At 33.5% G+C, this 25,811-nt stretch overlaps 3 protein-coding genes across 7 annotated transcripts in view; 1 reads left to right on the top strand and 2 right to left on the bottom strand.

Annotated features, from left to right (window-relative positions):
* Positions 1–9,863, bottom strand: part of LOC141396590 (uncharacterized) — a 76,803-nt gene extending 66,940 nt beyond the window's left edge. The window contains exons 1-2 of one of the 4 annotated variants that reach the window (XM_073972161.1): positions 8,109–9,863; positions 3,825–3,857 (exon numbers count right to left, since the gene is read on the bottom strand). The gene's annotated coding sequence lies outside the window, so the exon portion shown is untranslated. Of the gene's footprint in view, positions 1–494; positions 644–3,824; positions 3,858–4,408; positions 4,977–7,945 lie in introns of those variants that run through there. The other 3 variants (XM_073972162.1, XM_073972164.1, XM_073972163.1) reach the window with 3 other exon arrangements.
* A 6,229-nt stretch (positions 9,864–16,092) lies between these two features.
* Positions 16,093–18,090, top strand: LOC141396591 (mitochondrial tRNA-specific 2-thiouridylase 1). 2 transcript variants are annotated; one of them, XM_073972165.1, is made up of 5 exons: positions 16,093–16,321; positions 16,572–16,737; positions 16,797–16,981; positions 17,039–17,265; positions 17,460–18,090. In XM_073972165.1, the coding sequence occupies exons 1-5, from the start codon at positions 16,246–16,248 to the stop codon at positions 17,982–17,984; spliced, it is 1,179 nt and encodes a 392-aa protein (XP_073828266.1). In that variant the 5' UTR covers positions 16,093–16,245; the 3' UTR covers positions 17,985–18,090. The 2 variants fall into 2 exon arrangements, with proteins under 2 accessions (XP_073828266.1, XP_073828267.1); XM_073972166.1 differs by having other exon boundaries at positions 16,167–16,321; positions 16,483–16,737.
* Positions 18,091–19,219: 1,129 nt separating this feature from the next.
* On the bottom strand, positions 19,220–23,311 carry Cdc45 (cell division cycle protein 45). The gene is made up of 2 exons (XM_073972160.1): positions 22,698–23,311; positions 19,220–21,120 (listed from the first exon to the last, which is right to left on the bottom strand). The coding sequence occupies exons 1-2, from the start codon at positions 23,034–23,036 to the stop codon at positions 19,735–19,737; spliced, it is 1,725 nt and encodes a 574-aa protein (XP_073828261.1). The 5' UTR covers positions 23,037–23,311; the 3' UTR covers positions 19,220–19,734.
* Positions 23,312–25,811: the final 2,500 nt, after the last annotated feature.

The following is a 25,811-nucleotide window of genomic DNA, read 5'->3' on the forward strand; positions in this document are numbered from 1 at the left end:
AATTTCAGAACATTTGCAATGGCGTACCCAACCTCTTGCTCTTCTATTCTACACGTACTATTAAGAAAATTTGTTTCATCAGGCTCTTATGTAAACGTACCCTAACTCAGATAAGAAATTCACAAACATGTATTGTGGTGGGTGAGTAATATTTTCAATGAAAGCACATTACTCATTTTCTTACATGTTAATGATTCATATTTTACAAAATATTACGTAATTAATTAAAAATGTGATTGAATACTAATCATCACAATCAAGACACCCAACTATTTTAGATGGAAAACTTTATAATTACACTAAATAAAACACATGTTTGCCCAGTGCCTGTGATTTACACAGGCCCGTAGAATTGTGATTATACATTATTTGCCAAACCGCACTTATTATTATCACTCTCTGAACAAATGACAAGCTAAATGGAAGCTAAAAATATTCCATTGTGTGGTTTTATTTATCATTTTTAAATATTATATTGTAATAGAATAACTTACGTTTACAATTCACCATGCATAAAAATTATTTTTGGGATTATGATTACTGCACACTTTTTTGAGTTCTGGGAAGAACTAACTTTCGGTTTTTTTTTTTAATTAAAATATTTTCTAATTTTTCATAATACCTAACTTTTCTCATCTTGAAACGGATTAATCTCACACCATTACTCATAAAAGATTTGTTGATATTCAAATGACAAAATTAAAATTTCATAAAGTTTTAAAATACTTCTCACGTACTATATGACGTATACGTGCTACCCACACTCATACGCCATGCTAATGGGGGATGGCGCCTTATGGATATGCTATAGTATTTGCGTGTAGAAAAACGTATTTTTTGTGTAAATAAAACAAAATTATGCCTTTAAATATTTATTACCTTCAATTGATATACACTGTAAATGTTTTATTTCATATGCCATAAAGAGAATTTTTATTCGTGTTAGTGTTTTAAATAATTTATATCGTCATCTCGCCCCTCTCAGTCTAAACCTGTTGCCATACATATGTATGTTGTTGCTGCTTATTACCTATAAATCCCCTTAATATACAACATCTGGTGTTTGTGCAAATTGTTATACAATGCCACAAAAATTATTGAAATTTCAATTATAAAAAGCAAATAGCCAAATGCCAAGGAATTTTAAGAGGCATTTAATACATATCAACTTTAACAAGGATAAAGTTAATCACTCTGACAAAGTTGTTTTCGAAATGAAAATACGGATTTATATAATAAAATATTGCAATGATATTTCGTAATGGATTTAAAATAATTATAAAGAAATTTAAATCAGTGTAGATAACAGAAAACAAACTTTGATGACAGAAAAATGTTTAACTGTATTGGTCTTCTTTGCTCGAACCTTGCCGTGCATTTACAAAGGAGTTTATGTACTGATTGTCGAAAACCCAAATTTTGCATGTGTAACGTAGGCGTCCTGACTACTGCAAAAGCAGTTGTAAAATTATGAATGAAAATCATCGATTTCTTTTTGTTTTCCGTTGACATATTTTATTACTAGGCGTTTACACAAGACAAATTGTCTTAAAATACAACACTGATTTACTAACACCTGCATACATTTGCCATTTGTCTCCCAGCTTACCATCATTTTTTTCACAAACAGTAGGTGTAACATTTTTTTATATTTTTGTAATAATAATTAAAATGTGTTGAAAACAACAGAACATTAACAATAATTTAAGAACTGTTTTTACTGTTTTCGGGACGCCTACGTCACACAGGCAAGTTATGGGTTTTTGACAATCAATACATGCACTCAACTGTCCTGTCATGTGTAAACGCAGGGTTATTATTCATGTTCATTTGTGCTCTGTTCCAGAACCTGCAAGAAGCTACTATTTTTTACTACGATAAAATTTTTTCCTTTATATTATCGGAAAAAATAGTAAAAATTAGTAGATTCTCGCAGTACTGGAACAAACCATTGTTTTCAACACATTTCAATATGGTCTGTTCCTTTGCTTTTGAAAGTCGTAAAAGCGGCAAAAGTAGCAAAAGTTGTAATCTGCTTCCATATGAATTGTATGGTGTCTAAAATAAAGGAACGCTTTTCGAGTAAAAAGTTGTAAAACTTGAAGATTCTTGCACGTAAAGGAACAGAGCTATAATTAGCTTCGTTCCCGTACTTTTTAATGGTAAAACTCGTAAAAGAGAGAACTGCAAAAAAGTTGTTCTCACACACAAGTTTTTTGAAATTGTTCGGGAACGGAAAAATGGAAAATACGTAAAAAAAAACTGGAACAAATGTCAAAGTCGGCGTATCAGCCAATCAGACGCCGGCAACCATGCTACTATTTTTTTACTCGCCCAAATTTGTCGTGTAAAAAGTTTTTAAAGCGAGCGTCTTTCAGCGCCATTTTTGTTTAAAGAGAAGTGAACATTTTACAACTTTTTTGTGTACCGAAACGCTTTTTCGAGTAAAATGTGTAAAAGTCGTAAAAATTGTAAAAACTTTTTAGTTCTGGAACACAGCTATTATCTAATTTATGTTTACTAGGCGTTTACACAAGACAAATTGTCTTCAAATACAACACTGATTTACTAACACATACATACATTTGACGGCTATCTTCCAGCTGTCCATTATTTTTCACAGACAGTAGGGTTAAAAAATTTTTGACATTTTAGTGAAAAAGGAGTGAGATGATAATTCAAATGTGTTGAAAACAAAAGAATATTTACAAAAACAAAATATATGAACGGAAAACAAAAGGAAATCGATGATTTTAATTCATAATTTTACAACTGTTATTGCAGTTGTCGGGACGCTTACGTCACACAGACAAAATTTGGGATTTTTACAATCAATACATGAAGTGAACTGTCCTGTCATTTGTAAACGCAGGGTTAGACAAAGTTAGCAAATCAGGGTTGTATTTTAAGACAAATTGTCTTGTGAAAACGCCTATTGAAATGGCAATTTCTGAAAACTTACTAGGCGTTTACACCAGACAATTTGTCTTTAAATACAACTCTGATTTACTATATTTTGGGGAAAGACACTAGTTCTTTTCGTTCCAAATAGTTCCGAGACCGAAATAGTTCAACTAATCTTTCACTTTCATCGTTCTTTTTGTTTCCTTTGTTCCGAGACCGAAATGTTTTCTTGGTTTGGTGGATGAATTGACATAAAAATAAATTGCAGCGTATAAACAGCAACGACGAAAGATCGACGTAGGCGTTAAATTAAAGGAACGAGAAGAACGAAAGGAATTATATGAACAAAGGAACTATATAAATGCAAGAGCTGGATATAGTTCCAATAGTTACTCGTCCGGAATAGTTCCGTGGAACTAGTTCGTTCCGGAACTACGTCTTTTCAAAGTAATTTAGACATCGCCTATGTAAAGGGTATAAAGGAATATATATGTCCCATAATAGATTGGTATGTTCCAGTACTGCAAGAATCTACTAATTTTTCCTATTTTTACAATATCATAAATGAAAAATTGTTATCGTAGTAAAAAAAAGTAGCTTCTTGCAGGTTCTGGAACAGGCATGATGTTTCTACGCAAAAATTATCTAAAACGATGTTTTATGCAAAATATCTTTGACTAGCCGAGTTTTACGTGATACTTAAAAGATGTTTTATTTACAAAATAATTTCAATAGTATTAACAATCTTCAATAACAGTATTTCCATTAAAAATCTGTTCAAAAATAACATATTTTCATATAATACACTTTTATAAGTATAAGGTTAACGTAAACAAAATTTAAAATTATTATAAATCAAATGGTTGATTGTACAACTCAGAGAATTAATAATGTAAATAGAATAGTCATTGCATACTTACAGGCGCTTAGAAAAAATTCTGCAATAATTCCAGCTGTTTGTTTAGACGTGTTTCAACAAACCATCAATGAAAACAATACAATTAAACGTCATCGTTTAACGATGAACGACAAAACGACAAACAGTAAATAGAAAAAAATATTAAATAACAATAAATCAATTAATCACTTTAACACTTATAATAACACACACATACACTCTTCATGTATATTACATTTCGCTTCTCATTAGTTCTACAATTGATTGTTATTATTGTCGTTTTTGTTTGTTTTTTTCTTTATTGTTTATTGTAAACTATATTAGTTACAAATGAACATAAGGAGGAAAAAAACGATGTTAAAACAACACTTCATCTTTATCAAATTACATGAATCTCGGTACACACTTAACACACTTGGTGTGAAGATAAAAGGGAAAATATCACAACCGTCACAAGTCGCTGGCTGTAATTACATCCGCACACACACACACATGCTGCGATATACACGTTAAAGACTCTAATTACAAACACCTAAACTCATTTAATTAATTGGTGTTCTTTTCTGTGATTTGGGTTAACCAAAGAGAGTTGTGTCATGTACTCACATTACCTACTTCGTTCGCAGCAGAGATCCATCATAAGTGGCCAAAGAAAAAAATGAAGAATGAAAAAAGAAACAACATCCGCAACTCTGCAAGAGCCATATTAAGGGGCAGCATTGCCGTTTTGGTTCACTTTCGACCAAAAAATTAGTCAATTTATTGAATTTTGTTACTATGCCACTGATCCGGCTCGAAGGATCTATGTGATTGCAAGCCAAGACAAATTGTCATTTTGTGAGTGATAGTAGTCCACTGTTTTATTTAATCGAAAACTTTTCTTAATAACTAACGGACAACAATCAAGGCCTCGGTACAAAAGAAGCATCTCTACCTGGTTTTGTTTTACATTTAACATGTTTTATAAAACGTGCATCATTTAAGTTGTCATTTCCACACAATAGCTTCGTTCCAGATCTAAAAAGTTTTTACACATTTTTCACATTTTTCACCAAAATGCGTTCCCGTACACCAAAAAAAGTTGCAAAATGTTCATTTATCTTTGAACAAAAATGGCGCTGAATAGCTTTCTCTTTAGAAACTTTTTGCACGACAAATTTTAGGCGAGCAAACATGTGCAACATGTTTGCCTGCTTCTAAATAGTTGATTCGCCGACTTTGACATTTGTTACAGTTTTTTGACGTTTCTGCCATTTTTCCGTTCCCGTACATTTTGGAAAAATGTGTATGTGAAACTCATTTTCGACAGTTTGCTCTTTTGACACATTTATCATTAAAAAAGTACTGGAACGAAGCTAATATCTGTCAAATAAATGACGTAAACTCCCAAAACACCTGTTTAAGTGCAAGTGTAAAATGCGTTCTTGTTCGAAATTGAATCGGCCTTCTTTAATTCTGGTTTACATTCGTCATCAGTGGGTACATTTGTGATATAAAACCCCTTTCCTAAAAAAGTACCAAAAGTTGCAACACTTTTCACGTATCACAATAATCAAGGTAGATGGCGAATTACTGACACAAAAAATTAATGTCAAAATTTGTAAACAAAATGAAGAAATTAAATTACTTTGTTACAATGCTAATTTTTCATTGCGTATTTCATGTTTTTTATGTATTTTTCATTTTTTCATTTTTAGCAAATGAGCGAAATGTCAATAAAATGCCGGCGAATTAATATATGTCATAATATGTCAACATTTGTAAACAAAATCAATTCACATTGGCTCTTAAATTTGCAGCGAATTTGCTTCGACCAATCAGAACCAGATGTTTGTTTACATTTCACAATTACAACAATTTGTTTTGACATTTCATGTTCAATCAGCTGGCGTAAGTCGCCTTCAGTGTGCCTTGGTTGCAACACTTTTCACGTATCACAATAAACAAGTTATGCCCGGTGTTATCAAGTTGGTGTAATAACACGACCGTTTTCGACCCGGTAACGTTACCTATGGATTGAAATTATGAAATTTTGCTTACACGGGGGATATCTATAAACTCATAGATAACTACGCGTAGAAATTACGGGCATAATGGTGCGGTCACACTATAGTTTTTTGCCAGGTTAACCCACTTCGAGAGGATTTATTTGACGTTTGCGCTATGGAATTGACATCTGAAATCCAAACCCATATCAAAATTCGTAAACAAAGTTATAAAAAATTAAATTACTTTAGCTGTGTTCCAGAACTAAAAACTTTTTACAATTTTTACGAATTTTACACATATTTCTCGAAAAATCGTTCCCGTACACAAAAAAGTTGTAAAATGTTCACCTCTCTTTAAACAAAACAGTGCGGGAACAGAAAAATGGCAGAAATTGCAAAAACTCTAGAAGAAATGTCAAAATCAACGTATCAGCCAATCAAATACCAGCAAACAAGCTGCGGCCAAATTTGTATAGCAGAAAATGTTATTCTGCTCCATTTTTGTTTAAAGAGAAGTGCAAGTTTAGTACGGCAACGCATTTCTAGAACGGGGAAAAATTGTGGAAGTAGTACTATTTTGCAAGTTCTGGAACACAACTTTATCAATCAAAAATTCTAATTTTGATGCTTCAACGATAAAATATTTTTTTGTACATTTGTTAGTATTGTACAAAGGAATTATGACACATGATGCCTGTTCCAGAACCTACAAGAATCTACAATTTTTTACTACGACGTCAATTTTTCCTTTATGTTATCGAAAAACTAGTAAAATGTTGTAGTTTCTTGCAGTACTGGAACAGGCCAATGTAAATATACGCAATTTTACGATGAATTTCGAAATTAAGCAGTAAATTTCTATATTGTCGTATGTCCCAATTTACATTAGGCGAGTTTACTTGTGGCAATTGTCAGTTTGTAGGTGAGAGAGGGGGCTGAGAGGCAAAGGGTTACCATATGGCTCACCTCTCCCTCCATCAAACTGACAATTGCCGCAAGTAAACTCGCCTAATGTAAATTGGGACTATATTTTCAACGACAAATTAAATTTGCAAAAACTTGTTTTGAAAATTCATGTTCGATCAGCTGCACATATGCATCTACCTTGATTATTGTGACATGTTTGAAATCTACAAAAAAATAAGTGGAAACAACGGGGTGCATTTCAGGATTTAGTGAAATCCAGTAGATTTACATTTTACATATAACCGGATTTAACAAACCCACTGGGTTCCAAATATCAATTCCTTTGCAAATACGTCAAATAAATCCTCATTAAGAAGGTTAACCCTACAAAAGGCTATAATATAAACATGGAATAATACCCTGGTTACACTTAGCCGAATTAACCCAGTCGTTTTGGTTTTCACTAGAGTTTTTTGCCGGGTTAACCCACTTCGATAGGATTTATTTGACGTTTGCGCTATGGAATTGACATTTGAAATCCAAACCCAGTGAGTTAATCCGGTTAAGTGTAACCCGGGTATAAGTGCAAACGGGATATAATAGGTTTTAGGTTGTCAATTCCATAGATTATATGCCATATAAATAGGTTATTTGCCACAAATACTTGTTTTAGGTACCATTTTAATTTGCAGTTGCGTTCCAGAACTAAATTTTTACCACTTTTTCACATTTTGTGTTCCCCAAGCCATAACAAAGCACCTTTTACGTAGGAGACGTTCAACATTTTTACCATCTTTGCAACTTTTGTTATTTAAAGACTTACGGAAACAGCGTTCACTATTATACATTTTTTGGACGATTTTGAAGAAAAAAACTTTTGGTACAACAATTATATCCGAAATGGCATCACTATCCGAAGGAAGCTGGGCATAAAGAACGATTGTTTAAATGAAAAAGTCCCAGCGTAGAAGAATGTTAAGGACTTTATCATGTAGGTATATAAGACAGACAATACAGTTTGTAAGGCAGGCTCTTGTGTGTTTATACGTGCGTGTATACACTCACAAACATAAGGTTTATTAAAGATTAAAAGGAATATTAAGGATATTAAACATTTGAATTTTCAAGACTTCAGTTTATGTAAAGCAATGTTGATTGTCTGTGTAGCACTAAATTATTTACAATATTGTCTTTCAGTTTTTATAGTTTTTTATGCAAAAGTATTACTCATTTAAGCATCTTTATATACCACTGGTTGTTATTCCAAAAGAAAAACACAATTTTTATTAGTTGTGCAACATCAATTATGTTATATACTGTTTAATTTATTTATATAAGTATCTCGTATGTGTGTACAAATGTGTCTTTTAATCGTTCACAAGTAACACTTTAATTCGTTAGAGATTTATTACTTAAAACAGGAAGAGGAAGCTAATTTTTTCACTGTTGTTTTGTTTTATTTTTTTACTCTAAGTTGAAACAACTTCCGTTTATCTCGAATATCCACGCGCTTTGTTTGCTAAACTTTGCCAAGTGTTTAGATTCACAGTTACAATAATACTGATGCTGCGAACTTAAACATCTCAATGACATTGTCCTTTTTCTGGCATCGACACACAGCTATCTTTGTAGGCGTTAATATTTCTCTCTTTTTAATATCTCTCTCGGAGAGGGGTAATAATCTGCGCAGTAGTTGTAATTGAAATAATTGCAAAAGTAAATTGAAGTTGCTACACAACAAAATTGCATCTGCTTACTCTCTTTTGCAATTGCAACTTCCAGGATATGGTATCAATAAACGCATAACAAAGAATATGGGTCACAAATTTTTGTGATATATCCCTAGTTGATATAATTGAGACACATAGTAAAAGGGAGAGGAACATATTCAGCAAGCTTGAAGGTGGTGATGAAGACGAAGTAAGATGCATAAAATGAAAATCAAATGCACAAGTCTAACCAAACTGTCCCGCACATTGCAGCGAACATAGAAAAGTATATGTTTAAATTACAAAAGACCTGTGTAAAGGCCTGAGTACATAATGGCCTGGGTACATAATGGAAAAGGGCAACCTAGTTCAAAAATTGACTCGGCCTTCTTTATTTTTTTAACAGAAGCAGGCAAAGTCTGACTACATAAGCTGCCTCGCCTGCTTCATTTCTGACATAACAAAAATAAAGAAGGCCGAGTCAGAAATGAAGCATGCGAGGCTGTTTATGTACCCAGGACTTCAAGGCCTATGTACGTAAGAAGCCTCGCCTTTTTTGGTAGCATCAAGCATTTTCGATCAAAATTAAATTGTTGTTGTTCCATGAAAATTTGAAATGAAAAATATTTTCTTTATATTTTTCATTTGACGCTTAAGGCCTGGGTACATAAGCAGCCTCGCCTGTTTTCCTGCTTCATTTCTGACATAATAAAAATAAAAGAATAAAGAAGGCCGATCAAATTTCGAACAGTGTTGTCCTTTTCCTTTTTATTATTTTATCAGAAGCAATCAAGGCAACAGGTGAGGCAGCTTGCCTTACTTGATTCTGATGCGCCTGGCTCCCTTGCCTTGTTTCATTTCTCACACGATAAAGGCCTGGGTACATAAGCAGCCTCGCCTGATTGCCTTGCTTTCCTGCTTCATTTCTGACATAATAAAATTAAAAGAATAAAGAAGGCCGAGCAAATTTCGAACTGGGTTGCCCTTTTCTTCTTTGTCCCTGTTTATACACACACCTCTGTACTGGCAAATTCTGTTTTGTTTCGTTTTTCTTCGTATACAACCTGAAGTTGGCTGCAGATTTGTTTTTGCATTTTCTTTCATTTTATTTTCTCTGCCGAGAAACAAACAACAGCGGAGACAATTGGAAAAAAACCATTTGGAGGAAAAACTATTTTTTTAAGCAAAAACAATTCGAAATAAGTGGAAATATCAAAATTAAAATGCAATTCAAGGGTTCCTTTAATAATTAATTGTTTATCACACACGTCCATTTTTACTTTTCATTACAATTTTGCCTTGGCTTTGTTTTTGAACGGCGCAATGAGAAAATGAGTGTGAAGAAGAATAAGAAAAATTATAAAATTGACACAAACATGATTTCCGTGTCTAAACAACAAGGAAATTTTAAAAGAAATTGAGAAGAAAAATTTTCTTTCCAGTTTGAATGTCTAAACACGGTCTTTATGTGTATTGCTGCAATAAAAAATTTTAATATCAAAATTCTGTAAAAAATTTGAAAAAAAACGAAATAGTTTGTTACAGAGTTAAAATTTCATTGTGTTTCTGTACTTTTTTCATGGTAAAATTAGCAAAAGAGCAAAGTGTCAAAACATAATTTCCTATACAAATATGCCCAAACAGTGCGGGAACGGAAAAATGGCAAAAACTGCAAACACTCTAGCAGAAATGCAAAATCAACGTATCTGGCAATCAGATGCCAGCTAACAAGCTGCTAGTTTCTACTCGGCCAAATTTGTATGACAGAAAATGTTATTCTGCTCCATTTTTGTTTAAAGAGAAGTGCGAGTTTAGTACAGGAACGTATTTCTAGCACAAAACAGGAAAAAATTGTGCAAGTCATACTATTTTGCAAGATCTAGAACACAACCTTTATTAATCAAAATTTTTAATTATGATGCTTCAACGATAAAATATTTTTTATTTGTACCAAAGCATATTCATGGTGTAAAGTGTGTTGCAGAACAGCTTTAGGTGTGTTCAATACACGTCAGGTGCAGATGTGAATGCTAGAACATGCCCGAATATGATGATCAGCTGTTTTTAGCGTTGTACCTTTATTATTGTGCCATGGTTCTATGTCTTTGGTCGTGTTTAATCAATGTGTCAAACAATTTGTTTTGTTAAGTATACCCAACATTGAATCCTTATGAAGAGAATTTCGATACATATTTCGTTTTGTGAAGATTTACTTGGCTGAAAAAATGTTTAACATTTGCTGACGAATGTGGTAATACCTACCATTATCTTCTTAAATGTTGTTACGAATGTAACTGATAGGTTTAAGTTAATTTAGTTTGATTTCCGTTAATTTAAAAATTTGAATTGTAACGTAAAGCTTTTATTACGCAGTTACTTTATTTAAGCAACAAAAACTACCATGTAGAATTCTCTTCATCATTCTAGTTCTTACTTTATCTTTCATGAATGCGCTTTTGTTTGTTTTGCCTAAATCATGTAATTATCGTTTAGTTTGCTACTCTTGTATTTCTTGCATTTGTTTGTTGTTGTAATTATGTCATTAGTGTGCTTGTCCACTTGTATTGATCTTCGCCCATGTATGTGAGTATGGTTGTTCGCTTAGTGCGAATGTGCGTCTGTGTGTTCGTTGCACAGATTCGAGGTGTTACCAGATGTTCTGGATAACTCTCGAACAGGGAGATTTTGTGATAAATACAGGTGGAATCAGCAACTGCGAGTTAGTTGTGTTTTAAGCGTTGAACTAAACAGATCGGTTAAAGGATAGCTGCGTGCTAGCTAGAGACAAACTGTGTGCTTTGTAATTAAAGTCGGTTCCGAATAAGTGTAATAAAGTAAATAAAGCATTGTAGAAACATAATCTGAAACGAACCCTGTTTTATTTGGTACAAATCTTACTGGGGAATAAAACAACGTCTACACGGAGATTAGTTAAATCTAATTGGAATGTTCCTTTACTTTTAAAAAATGGTAACAGTGGTAAAAATGGTAAAAGTGGTGAAATGTTCTCATATAAATTGTATGCTTTTGAAAGTAAGGGAACACTTTGCAGGTAAACAGTGGTAACCTCTGGTAACCTCAGGCACGTAAAGGAACACGACTAATATGAACTATCAACACGTACAAATGCGAAATAAATTTTCTAAATGTTCGGGAACGCAAAAATGGAAAAAACGTCAAAAAATGTGGAACAAATGTCAAAGTCGGCATACAAGCCAATCAGACGCCGGCATCCATGTTAATATTTTTTACAAGCTCAAATTTTAAAGAGAGCGTCATTCGGCGCCATGTTTGTTTAAAGAGAAGTGAACATTTTACAACTTTTTTGTGTACGGGAACGGGTTTTCGGGTAACATGTGTAAAAGTCGTAAAAATTGTAAAAACTTTTTAGTTCTGGAACAAAGCTTGTATATAAAAAGTGACAACCCATATGTAGAAAACAAATCGTGTAAAGTACCCATTATCTGTAGTGGAATTCTGCAATTTTTTGAGTTACCTACAAAAATCGGTAAAAGTAAAACGCAAAATTATGAATGAAAATTATCAATAAAAGTTGATAACACTGTTGGTATCGGTAGGACTTAGCGACGACCTTTTTTGGTTATTACGTTACCGACAAATTTCGTTAATTACCGAAACTATAAGCATTATATATATATATATATATATATATATATATATATATATGTGTGTGTGTATGTGTGTGTATATGCAAAGTGACAGCACGTATGTAAAATAACATATCCAGCCCAATCATGAATGAAAATTTCGTGCGGAATTTCTCTCGTATCTTTGCTATCAGAAACAAAAAATCCGCACGGTGGAGAAAAAGTAGGTATCGTGAACGCTTACAAACATGTGTTTTCCTCCAAAAAAAAATCTCCCTTGCAAAACTGAAGGGAGTTTACAAAAAATCTTAGTGTTTTCTACAAACTTTGTACAAAACATGCAAAATAAACACTTTTGTTGGGATTTTAAACTAAAATATTTTACTTGTGTTTGGAAATTTATTAAAAATTGAACAAATTTTACAAAATAACATCACTTTGGAAACTCAGTCACTCTCCACTTTTTGTACCGTTCAACGATGGGATGAGAGAATTTTGGACATACAAAATTGTTGCACAACAATTATTGAAAAAACACTGGATAAAAGCATATTTTCCATTATTTTTATTTTAGAATTCGTATTTTTCAATTTTTGCCATTATTTAATTAAAAACTCTCGTTTCTAAAACATTCATGATAGTGTCAGTTCCATAGCACAGTGGAGTCAATTGCACTGTCTTCTTAGAAATTTCCAACCACATCTGATGTTTTTCATAATTAGTAACATCTTCTGAATGTCTTTGATGTATAAAAGTGTAATTTATTTGATTAAATTTGTTGATTTTGTCTAAAAACACACATAAAATTGTCTCTTTGTTTTCACAACAATTAGGGCAAACAAGGTATGAAGAAGACCCTTCAGTGCTGCCAAATTCAATGATTATTTTTCTCACATTATTCATGATAGGAAGAATGTTCTCTCGAGAAAAATCTATTCAGCGAGAGTTGTGTTAAGCAAGAATATTCATGATTGGGCTGATCGTGTAAAGTACCTATAATTGAAAAAAGGGAATACGAACAACAATCTTCCCTAATAATAGCTCATTTAGACTAGCCATAAATCCTCGAGTGGATTTAATAAATCCAATACAAATCTCATTGCATTTAGATATATATTTTGGAGGATTTAAATGGAAGTCAGCTGATTTTTGTTCATAGCACAATTACCAAGGTAGATGCATCAGCCCATCTATTCGAATTTGAAACATCAAAAGAATTTTTTGTAAATTAAATTCGTCTCAAAAAACATACGTCAAATTACAAATTTATTGTTTAGTACTGAAAATGTTAGCACATAATAGCTTTGTTCCTTTACTTATTTAATGGTAAGGGTGGTAAAAGAGAAAAGTGTCAAAATTTCTCTTTCATGAACATTTTTACCAGAAAAGTAAAGGAACGGAAAAATGGTACATCTGGCAGCAATGTCAAAAAGAAACATAAAAAATCAATTTTCGTCTTTTATTTCACAGTTTCTAATTTAGTTTTGTCAGCGTTCAACTTTTTCTTCTGTTTTCTTTTCAATTGTGAAATAATCGTCAAACAAAAGTCGAAAAATCAGTTCTGCCATTTTTTACCTGCAGAAATGTTGCTGGTAGCCTGTGGTAGAAGAGAAAGCCATTTTCGCTCTCTCTCCACTCTCACTCTCTTAAAAATTTCTTCCAGTTTTGCCACTTTTCGGGGTTAAGGAATGCTTTGCAGGTTAAAAATGGTAACAAATGGTAAAAATGGTAACCTCAGGTAAGTAAAGGAACACAGCTTATGCTACTAATGCTAACTAAAGAGCAAATACAGAATTATTTTATCGCAGTTTGCCCATCTAAAATAAATAAACGGATTATTTTATCGTTTAGACATCGTAAATATTAGTCTTGGTTGATTAAAATCAACTTTGTACATCAAAAAAAATTAGTTTTTCCCGCATTGTTTTAAAATTTTTACATTTTAAGTTATTTTTAGTGTCGCAATTCACCGAGGCATCTACCTTTTTTCTTGTGCCAGTTTGCAACTTTTTGTATTTCTAGCAACATGTTGCAAAAAGCAGAGTTGTATACGAGGCACAGAATAATAGAAAACACATCAAGTCATCTGAAAATAAATAGTTTTTGTAAATAATAGCTCATTTAGACTAGCCATAAATCCTCGACTGGTTTTAATAAATCCAGTACAAATCTCATTGCATATAGTACATTTTGGAGGATTTAAATGTCAGTCAGCTGATTTTTGTTCATAGCACAATTACCAATGTAGATGCATCAGCCCATCTGAAAGAATTTGAAACGTCAAAAGAATATTTTGTAAATTGAATTCGTCTCAAAAAACATACGTCAAATTACAAATTTATTGTTTAATACTTCAAATGTTAGCACATTATGCTACTAATGCTAACAAAAGAGCAAATAAAGAATTATTTTATCGCAGTTTGCCCATCTAAAATAAATAAACGAATTATTTTATCGTTTAGACATCATAAATATTAGTCTTGGTTGATTAAAATCAACTTTGTACATCAAAACAAATTTAATTTTTCCGCCTTGTTTACAAAATTTTTACATTTTAAATTATTTTTAGTGTAGCAATTCACCGATGCATCTACCTTGTTTCTTGTGCCAGCTTGCAACTTTTTGTATTTTCTAGCAACATGTTGCAAAAAACAGAGTTGTATACGAGGATTTATGCTAGATTTAACACAAATCCACTCAATACGAGGATTTATTTTTGTATGGGAAATCTGGTAGATTTTGGCTGATTTTGGATTTAGCAAATAAAACCTGATAATGGGCTAAATCCGGCTAATGGTGACATATCTAAATGGCATATAACGTTAGTATTCGTTGATTAGCGCAGTACCAAAGTTGACACTTTTTTATGTAAAAATAAAACAGACTGCTGTGCTGTAAAATATACAATTTTTGTTGTATTGCGTCGCTGCATAAATATACAGAAGTGAGGCCAAAGTTATTATGAATCGGGAAGCTGTTAATGAGTACTTTCATAATATTTACAAAAAGAACGATGAATTTTGTAAAACTAGCGTAATAAAATCAATGTTTTTATATATATTAAAATTTATATTTTACAAATATTTTTTAAATACACTTAAACTTTTAAAGAAATGTCCAAATATGTCTACCTCCAAATCGAATTTGGAAGATAGCAGGGGGTCTGTACTAATAAATTCAGAAGTCAAATGGTGCTCAAATTTGCCACAGTTAAAATAAAGTGGATTTTTCTATTTTAAGATGGGAGAATTTTTTATAAATACTTGTTGTGACTGTACGTAGTATCCAATTAAAATAGAACGGTAATACCCACATCTATCAACCGATTTTCCTTAAAATGCATATTTAAGGGTTTCAGAGTGTAGAAAACAAGTATGTAGATTTTTTTTTTTTTTTTTTTTGAAAATAGGTACCGTCCGATTTTAGATATTTCGTGGATTTTAGCGACACTTTATGACCGATTCGGCTGAAATTTGTTATTTTGACCTCTTGAAAGATATGAATCCTTCGTACCAAAAATTATTAACATAGGTCAATGTTTTGGTTTAGACCCCACACAACGGGACCACCCTGTTCAACAAATTTTGGCAGTTTTTGGTCATTTTGGTCCATAAAACGTAAGAATTGCTGTTTGTACACATTTATTATAAATAATAATTAATTTCAATACAAAATGGACGTTGAAATAGTTTTGGCCAGAAAATTTGGATTTGGGACCATTGTGCACTAGAGTAATTTCAATGAAATTTTGAATTTTTTGTGAAAAACGTATAATTTCAAGAAATTAGTATGAAACAATCCGATCATTTTAATTTACATTGTGCCTGTTCGATAACTTTGCAAGTGAAAAGTTTTTGCAAGTACTTGCAACTACTTCTCATTTCTCTTTTACTGAACAAGTTTGTTATCGAACAACATTTTGTAAAAGTTTGTACAAACTTGTACAAACTTTTGAGTAATGGTACAGACCTATTTTCTTTTACTTTTATGTCAATATTTCAGTGAAATAACTCATAGTGTGAACCGCCAAATACATACGGAAATTTAACACTTGCCACATGTTTTGCTTCTTTGTTTAAGAACCACATTTTATTTAAGCACAACACTCAACATACCCTTCAATCAATTTTTGTTTTTAACTTCTTTCTTCTATCTCAAATTGCACATTCCCTTTGTTGCTGCTTTCTAAACTTTATAACCTCCTTGTTTTATTATTATTTGGAATCCAGGAAATGTTCAAGAAAGTGGTAGTAGGCATATCTGGAGGAGTTGACAGTGCCGTCAGTGCATTTCTCTTAAAAGAGAATGGTAAATATGAAGCAAATAAGTAGTAAACTGAAAGCTTTCATTCATTACAAGCAGTTACATGATTGTTAATCTCTTAATCTCACTATGATGTATTGCTATTTCCGTTTCATTGTTGATTATTTGAAAGGATATGCGATTTTTATTGGTTTTAACCCTTTCAGTCAATAATAATTTCTGTCCATATTTCTGGTTGCTGCCGAATAAAATCAAAAAGTGGACTGGGAGGATTAAACATTCTAAATTTCTATAGGTTTCAAAGTCCTGGGCGTGTTTATGAAAAACTGGGATGAATTTGATGAAATGGGAAGATGCTCCGGGGAACAAGACCTACTGGATGCTGAATATACCTGCAACAAGTTGGGTATTGAATTGAGACAAGTGAATTATGTCAAGGAGTATTGGAATTCGGTGTTTACGTAAGTTTCATTGGATCTATGATTAAAGAGACCGTAGTTATTACTTTTTGTATTTTTAGGAGTTTCTTGGAAGACTATCAAATGGGTTTAACACCCAATCCGGATATTTTGTGTAATAAACATATAAAATTTGATTTATTTTATAAACATGCTCTGGAACGACTACAATATGATGCCATTGCCACGGGTCATTATGCCAAGACAAATTTTGGCGCATTTTTGGAAAGCTATAAGGAGCATGAAGGTATAGAATAAACAATTTTGTAATCAAATAAACATAATTTCCTACAGTTACTTTTAGATGTCCGTTTACTCATACCAAAGGACACATTTAAGGACCAAACATTTTTCCTTTCGGGAATCCACAGGGAAACCTTGAGAAAGACGATGTTTCCCTTGAGTAATTATTTGAAATCTGAAGTTAAGGAAATGGCAAAAAAATGTGGCTTAGAAAGATTAACCCAAAAGAAAGAAAGCACCGGGATTTGTTTTGTGGGTAATCGAGATTTTAAGGAATTTATTAAGGAGGTGAGACATATGGAATAGTTATAGTATATAAAGTCATTAAAATATAGAAACCTTCTAAAGGTTTCCTGTATATAAAATACCTTCTGAATGGTTACTATGAATGCACAAGCTAACCTGAAGGTATTTAATAGATAAAGAACCTCCTGAACACCATATTTTCAAATTAAATATTTAACAGACTTTATTCATTCTAGTATATTGCCTCGAAGCCTGGAGATTTTGTGGACATTGATAGCAATGCAGTGGTCGGCCAGCACGAAGGCATACACCAATGGACTGTGGGACAACGTTGTCGCCTAAAATCATTTCGTAAACCCTATTATGTGGCACAAAAAGATGTTGCCACAAATACCATTTATGTTGCCTATGGTCATGAACATCCCAGCCTTTATGCAAATCATATCTACGCAACAAATTTAAATTGGTTGTCTTCCCAACATCCATTTGAAGTGGAAAACGCCGGTTCCCCGCTAAAATGTCGTTTTCGTTTTCAACACACAAAACCTTTAGTGGATTGTACAATATATCGAAAATCATTAGATAATACGAATGATGTTATTGTCGTATTAGATACACCCTTAAGAGCTGTTACACCCGGCCAATATGCAGTATTTTATAGTGATACAGAATGTTTGGGTTCTGCAAGAATTGTTGAGGCCTTGAATGATAGTGGAAATAAGTATGTGGAGAAATTAAAAAGTATTTTGGAAAATTCATGACGGTTGGTAGATGTTTAATTTTTTTAATTGTAAATAAAAGTTAGAATAATTTATAAAAATTTGTTAATAAAATGACTTACCTACATACATATGTATATTGCTCCAACACGACAACAGATTTTAATAATGGCAGATTTGATGAGTTTAAAGGCAGCTTTGATGAAGACATTTGTCAAAATTGTGAGTGGTCTCTAGCCACTTTACCCTCTTATACTCGCCTGACGACTTCAAGAGTAAGTTCCCTAACTCTTGGGTAGGGTCCGTACGAAGAAGCTCATTCACGCTCACAGATCGACCCGAAACCTAAAGCGTTGTGCCCAGCGGTTGCCACCAAGCTATAACAATAACACTCATTTGCTAATTTCGGGTATTCGACCAGCAGTTATGTAGCAACAGGATGCAGCGGTGATGATGTCCCGGAAAATTCTCTGAGCTACCCGTGGATCTGTGGGATTGGGTAGCTCTCTGAAACGGTGATTGGTACATTATGTGAACCCCTGACAATATGAAGCCAGATGGTCTATTATCGGAGATGATGATCGGAAGATGGTCTTAGCCAAGGGAAATAACGGTTTACCAGGACAAAATATGGAGCTTCAGGTCATTGCCTAGAATGGAATGCCACAGCTTATGGTGATCATTGAAGTCCTTAGAACCAGAGGGTTATTGCTTTCCAAAAGCGAACTAATGTCCGGCATATAACGCAAGGCACAGTAATTCATCTTCTTGTTGTTTATGTCACTTGTCCCTCCTTTAATGTTGGCAGAGAATGTCTATCTTTGATTGTGTGGAAAATTGTATCATCTATTCCTCACGTATGTTAGGATAGAATAAAAAGTGAAGAGTAAAAAAAGGAGGGCATCATTGAAAGTTAGAGGCAGGCTCGTTACTTGATTTCAGGCCAATTTAATATTTTCTTCATTGAAAGTGTTGAGGTGCAGGTTCTTGTCGCTCCTAAAGTTAAGCCTTATACGACTAGGTCCTTCAGAGAAGTAATTGCTAAATGTGGTAGATTTGAGGAATTAAATTTTATCTGGTGCTGGTTTGGGTATCGGTTGGTTTTAATGCGCAATTTTCTAGACGGTCTGGTGCGCAATTTTCTAGACGGTCTGGTTATCCCGAGTTGTACTCCATATGTTGGAACAGCAAAGGTTGGACCCATCTATAAAATCTTCTTTTAAAAACAATCTTTCAAAATCCTTGAAATTAAAAAAAAAAAAACAAAACAACAAAAATTATGATGATATAATGATAAATTTGTAAATGTGTGGTTTGTGTATTTTGTTTCGATATATGAATATAATATTTTGGTTCTTAGATAACATTAAAAAAAAAACTTCTTATATACTATTCTATTAAATTTTGTAGTTATTTTTCTTATTTTACAAAAAGTCCTATATGTAAATATGTTAACAATTTGTATTGAAGTGTGTTTGTCTGTTTTTAGTATTACATTTTTTTTGTTTAAACTAAACATTAATAATATTGAAAAATTATAAAAAATCGTTAATATTTTCAAGAGTCCTAAAACACATTTATATCGAAATTCTTTTATAACAAACATCTAAGTTTTCATTATTATTTAGTTGTTGTTTTTTGTTAGTCTATAATTAAACTTAAGAAGACACATGAAAATGGAATACATAAATATACTAACAACTATGTCTAGAAGCTCAAGCCAAAAACAATAACATAACCTATCCTAACTATCTTAAAAAAAGACTATTAACTCAATTCGAAAAACTCAAAACTATGTTAGCAGCACGGTCAAGGCATCCAAAAACCGCGTTAAATCATTTTGTCGTATTTGTATGAGCGATGACTCAAAATGATCCTGTAAAATGGCGGCATTACATTTCTGAGCAGCCTGTTCAAACGCCTTGCCAAAGAAATTTTTTGGTGAATCTTCACGTACCGGCGGTATACCGACCAATAGGCATAGACCATGCTCCGCATCTATGGGACAGCTGGCAATCAATGGCAAATCTGGTGCCTGGCGACTACGCGACACAGCCACATGACCATGCAGAAGAAATTTAGCCAACATTGATAAACCATAAGGATAGGAGAAGAATGTGTTTTCCTCATTGAGTATATAATAGAAAAATGATCCAGTCGAATGGACCTGATGAGCTTCTAAACTACTTTGTACTTGTTTAAATATGGCTTGATGCAACAGCTTGGAACCCTCAATGCCAGCATTAAGTATATCCTTGTGATTGCGTCCCAAACCATCCAGGGCCTCTAAGAAACAATCTTCAGGAGTTTTATCTTTTTTCACCGATTCCAATATGGACAACAGGGCGTAGACATAATCGGCCGCCGAATAACGATTACGATAGCCATAATGCAGGGTAAATGAACCATAAATTACATCTGGTATGCCATACTTTTCAGCCAATCCCTCAACCATGGAATAGAATTCTTGTTTCAAAACCAAATCCATTGAGCTAAAGGTTTGGCGGGCATGTATCAGCGGCAAACCCATTTCAACCAATAACTCATGCAACTTCTTTTCGCCTTTAAGAGTCCACAGTTTGAGTTTACAAGCAACATACATGGAATAACGCATTGATTCGGTAACACTCCAGTGGCGATATAATACCAAATGCAAATCATTTTCAAAATTTATTTTCGATGCACTCATATTACTTTGGTCGTTGACTTTGTTGGTGAGACGCGACACATGAGATTGTATGTTATCAATTTCCAGAGTATAGGCACTACTTTCAATTTTTCCCAATATCAGTTGTTCGGTAATGCCAACAATGGCCCACCACAGTAGATCCATATTATCTTTGGATAGTTTCCAAGCCAGTTCAAATATAGCCAGGGCTGAGGAGCGTCCATAAAAACTATATTGGGTATATTCAAACATTATGCGATCTCTTTCGTTTTCCCAGGCACGCCGCTGACGCTGTTTAAGTATGCGCTGTTCATGTTTTTCCATGCGGCTAAGTTTTTTGGGGCGTTCGGCTCGTGCATTGCCATCTTCATTCTCCGCATCTGATTCTCCGGCACCACTGTCGTTTATCTCGTCTTCATCATCTTCTTCATCCTCATCTTCGGATTCACAGAAAATCGATTCAAATGGTGGTATATTTTCCTCGGCGGAGGGATCACCCAAAATGCAGACCTGCAAGGGAGAAGAAAATGTAAAATTAAAAAATGTCATAAAAAAGGGAGCGCTACGACATTTCTAAAAAAACTTTTTCCTTCCACTTGAATTTCAGGGCAATTTGTGGCCACGAGCAGTTCGTGCGGCTTCCTTACCTAAAATTTTAATTCGGTCTTCTATGAAGTTTCTAGAATTTTAATCTCTGAATACAGCCATTGAAGATTATAGGATATTGAGTCCTAAATAACGGCAGTCAAGAAACTAAGATACCGAGTACCGCATCGCGCCCTGCTGCCATATTAACCATGCTACCATGTTGGACTTTTTCCAAAAACCAATTTTATGTAATAATGTAATAAAAAATAGTGAATCAAAAACTCTCCGATTTTTTTGAAATCTGTTTCCATAGGTAGATATTGTTAGGCTGATCATGGGTATGTATAATTTTCTTACGGGACTGACCCGGTTATCGGGTTATATGACCCAAAAGTCTGTCCAACAAGTAGTCATACGATGGAATTGGAATGGAATGAAATTTTCAGGTGTTCAGGAGATATAGCCCAAAACCAATTTTTGGACCCGGGTTTTTCCATAATTCTCTCAAAAAGTGGAAAATGGGCCCATTATGTGTGCTCGCAAAATGCATGCCAGATTATAGCTCTCAATTTCACCTATACGTTGTAACACCTTCTCTGGACTCAGAGATATGACCCTTAGAATCTTGACAAACCGGCTCTGTTGGGCTCATTTCTTTACATTATAGGTGCCTACGGAAAATTTTAAAGTTCTAAATTTATCAAAATATTATTATAAATTATAAATTTTTATTTAAATAGCCGGCCGTTTTAGAGACCTTCTCCTATGCACAGGTGCAAATCTCGGGAACGAGAACAACATTTTCTTTTAAATCATAAACGTTTCTCTAAATATCCACTCAGAAAAACCGGGTTGTAAAGAATCTAAGCGCCATATCTGTGGATCCAAAGAAGGTACTACAACATATTGCACCATTTTGGAAAGGTTGAAGTGAGAGCTATAATCTGGCATAAATTAAGCGAGCAACCAAAATGGACTTTCGGTTCAATAACCGAGCAAACGGGTCCGTCCCCCAAGAAAATTATACATTACCGTGATAAGCAGAACAATATCTACCTCTGGAAAAAATTTCAAAAAAAAAATCGGAGAGTTTTTACTAAACTAGAGTTAAGCCTAAATAATTAAGGATATTCAAAATCTTAATTTCCACTTTCAATATCCTTCGATATTGAATTGAGAAATTGGTGATTATAGCGCCTATTATGTTCTTAAATTGGGGAAGGTGCTGTTTTAGGTGGTTAGCAATTTGAGAACCGATTTGGATGGTTTTGGAATTGACAACCCCATCGTTCGTTTTTACCCATATGGCGGACGGAAAAATCAAAAACTTAAAGAACAGGCTTACAACAAATTCATATACGTCACTGGAATGATTAGATTAGCGGATTAAATTTGACCTTATAAACAAATCAACTGACCCTACGACCATCAAACAAACATTTACACACGCACTTTCACACAAACACATGTCATTTCATGCGGAAAAAAATAATTCTCACCTGGCGATCACTGTATATATTACAAACATCTAATGGACGATGCGAATCACAGATAAAAAATGTTACATCTTCTTCAGGTTGCAACAGTTCCACAATATCAACACATCCACCACAATTCAGTAGCAAAACAAATTTTACATCACCCTGATGTTCATTATAGGCTCTTTGCAGACCAGCCAATCCCATTATGGGCACCACGGAATACAACATATGTTCATACTTGAAAAGGGCTTGCAAAATTTTACTGGCACAAATAGCATCAATGTCATAATTGACAATTATTAAAATTCTTTTGCCAATCAGACGACTATAAAATTCTCTTAGATCTTGGACAAACATTTTCAGTTGATGGATGGCTGAGTGCGTGATCTCCGCGTTTCTTTTTGTGGGTTGTTTCTTTTTTTCTATAAAACACTCTCGGCAACGATAAAATCGAGTATCTTTTTCAATAGGACATTTAATCGTAGTTTAACGCGTTTCTTGTAATTATTTTTACATTTTTTGTATTGTGATTATGTTTATATTTATATTTGTTGCAATAAAAGATGGTTTGCGAAAGATGTTTTTAGCGTTTTTAGCGCGGGAAGCAAATTACAAAGCTGCGTGCTTACAACGCCGTCATGTAAATAGGGATCTATGAATATCGTAAATAGGGATCTAATAATATTATTCAAAGAAATAGAACAACTAATAGGCCATTTAGATATGACCTCATTAGCCGGATTTAGCGCATTAACGGGAGCTCTGTTCCAGAACTAAAAAGTTTTTACAATTTTTACCACTTTTACACATTTTGCGTTCCCGTACACAAAATTTATATGAAAATCGTTTACGACTTTTACAACTTTTACCACTTTATAAAGTACGGGAACCGGCCAAGGATTTATATGCGATAATCTACCTTATCGTACGGTTACACTAGAGTATTTTGCCGGGTTAACCCACTTCATGAGGATTTATTTGACGTTTGCGCTATGGAATTGACATTTGAAACCCAAACCCACTGGGTTAATCCGGTTAAGTGTAACCGGGCTATTACTCCCGGTCCACACTAGCGTGAATTTCATTAAAAAATTGCATAAAATTAGGCATTGCTCATTAAATGATATCGTTTTACGAAATCCTAGAAACAAATGAAGTGTATTTACAACTGTTTTTTTTTTTTTTGCGTCATTTGCTTACGCACAAAATCGCACATACACACGGATACAATAACACATACACACGCACGCAATAATTTTAATTCCGAAAAATAAAAATTTCACAACACTAATGTTTACCAAACAACTTGACTTAATTCTAAATTAAAAAATAACTTTTGCAAGTTTTTTTAACCATTTATTTACACTTTTGTCTTCGTTTGAGTATTTTTGTTTTTCTACAACACACACAAACAAACAAAGACATCATAAAACAGTTGCATTTTTTGGTAGTTTATAACTAAAAACGCAGGGTTGCGTATAATAGTATAGTGTTTTCGTACGTTGTTTAGAATAAATGACGCAGCTATCGTCATTTATTTTTGTATGGTTAATGGCGCAAAATGTTGCCTGTTTTAGCAAATAAATGACGAAACAGCCCTAAAACCTGTTTTTCGTGCTAATGTAAAAAGGACATTTGTTTACATTTACGAAATCCACTCGAATTTGTGGGGTGCGCCTCTTAAAGGTTAATTCTTGTGTAATAAGAAGAAGAATGTATGAATGATAACATTCATCATTTGGAAAAAACAGCTGTTTGTATAACAGTTGACAATTCTGACGTAAAGGGGGAAATAAAAGAAAAACAAAGAGGGAAAGGAGAAAATGATTTGACAGGATGATCTTTCCTGCTAAAAAAAGGCCGGAAGATTTGCCCTTTTTGGATTTACCTTTGAAGAAGATTGGATGTGTGGCTCCAACCAACTACCATGAAAAATAATAAGACAGTTTTTTTTTGGTGACGAAGAACTTTATTTAAAACTGAATATCAAAACATCCAGTAATTTTTTCTGAAGTGAAAAACAACACACAAAATACAGCATTTAAATAACATTAAAAGCCTTAGAATGAATTTAAACAAAATAAACCAAGCTTAAGGCTAAAAGATAAAAGAAACTTAAAAATGAATTCAAACAAAAGTAAAAACACTTAAAAGCTAAAATAAGAGGACTTAAATCTAAGCCTAAAAATAAACCTAAAACTAAAGAAAAGACTTAAAACCAAATTTAAAACCAAATTATTCTAAAACTTAAAGCTAAACAAAGTTAAAAAAAGAAACAAATCCGGATCGAGAAATCCAGCGAATTGGAGCCACACCATCACCCATCCAGTCCAACGAGGGAGGCGCAGTTAAGCTTTGCCGTCCGGCAGGCCCTGGTATCATCCCCAATAGACCTTTTACTTCCATACTCCGGACAGACCGACGGACGACAGCAACATAGTTAAATTCCGTGGTTTGCATAAAAAAAGAAGAAATAAGTGTTAGAAGGGGTAAACAAAGGTATTGGGGTTTCATATTACTCACCTCGTTTTGGTGTGCAGGTACTCTGAACTGAGCTCAATCCAGGGTTAGGTTTCTGCTGCTTTTTAGTTTTGGTCGCTCTAATGTATGACGGCCTTTCGTCTTTGTTTGTCCTTTCCTGAAAAAGAAAAAAAGGTAAACATCGTTAATATATAATCCGGAATATAATTATAAGGCTAAAACTTTGACATACTTACGTTCACATTGGGATGAGCCCGCAGATGATAATCGCTGCTGCCTTCAATATTCCTGGCGTATAATATTGCAGCCTGAAAGAGAAAAGAGATTAGAATTGCTTCATAAATCATCATAAATCTTTTTTTTCCATTCCATTAATTATATTCGAATAGTAAATTTATATTTCAATTACGAGAATGAATATGTATGATTTCATTTGATATGTTTTTTTTTTGCTATTTACTAGTATATCCCTTTTGAATGATTTCCTGTACATCAAAATATAGAGATCAATAAACATGTACTACTTTGAATTGAAAATGGTGACAATGTCTTCGGCTTAAAGCCCTATTAAAAAGGTGGTGGGAATGGAATAAAACGGTAAGTAAAGGGTCAAACCTGGGACACGGAAGCAACGGAGGGTGGGCTATCTCC

Source organism: Musca autumnalis, unplaced genomic scaffold, assembly GCF_047663935.1.
Source record: "Musca autumnalis isolate F117 unplaced genomic scaffold, ASM4766393v1 scaffold_3, whole genome shotgun sequence".
Lineage (NCBI taxonomy): Eukaryota > Metazoa > Arthropoda > Insecta > Diptera > Muscidae > Musca > Musca autumnalis.

Coding starts and splice junctions, on each gene's coding strand:
- LOC141396591 (XM_073972165.1), top strand. CDS start 16,246: ATGTTCAAGAAAGTGGTAGTAGGCATATCTGGAGGAGTTGACAGTGCC. Junction 16,322..16,571: donor ATTTCTCTTAAAAGAGAATG/GTAAATATGAAG, acceptor AAATTTCTATAG/GTTTCAAAGTCCTGGGCGTG. Junction 17,266..17,459: donor TTAAGGAATTTATTAAGGAG/GTGAGACATATG, acceptor TATTCATTCTAG/TATATTGCCTCGAAGCCTGG.
- Cdc45 (XM_073972160.1), bottom strand. CDS start 23,036: ATGTTTGTCCAAGATCTAAGAGAATTTTATAGTCGTCTGATTGGCAAA. Junction 21,121..22,697: donor ATATATACAGTGATCGCCAG/GTGAGAATTATT, acceptor TCTCCCTTGCAG/GTCTGCATTTTGGGTGATCC.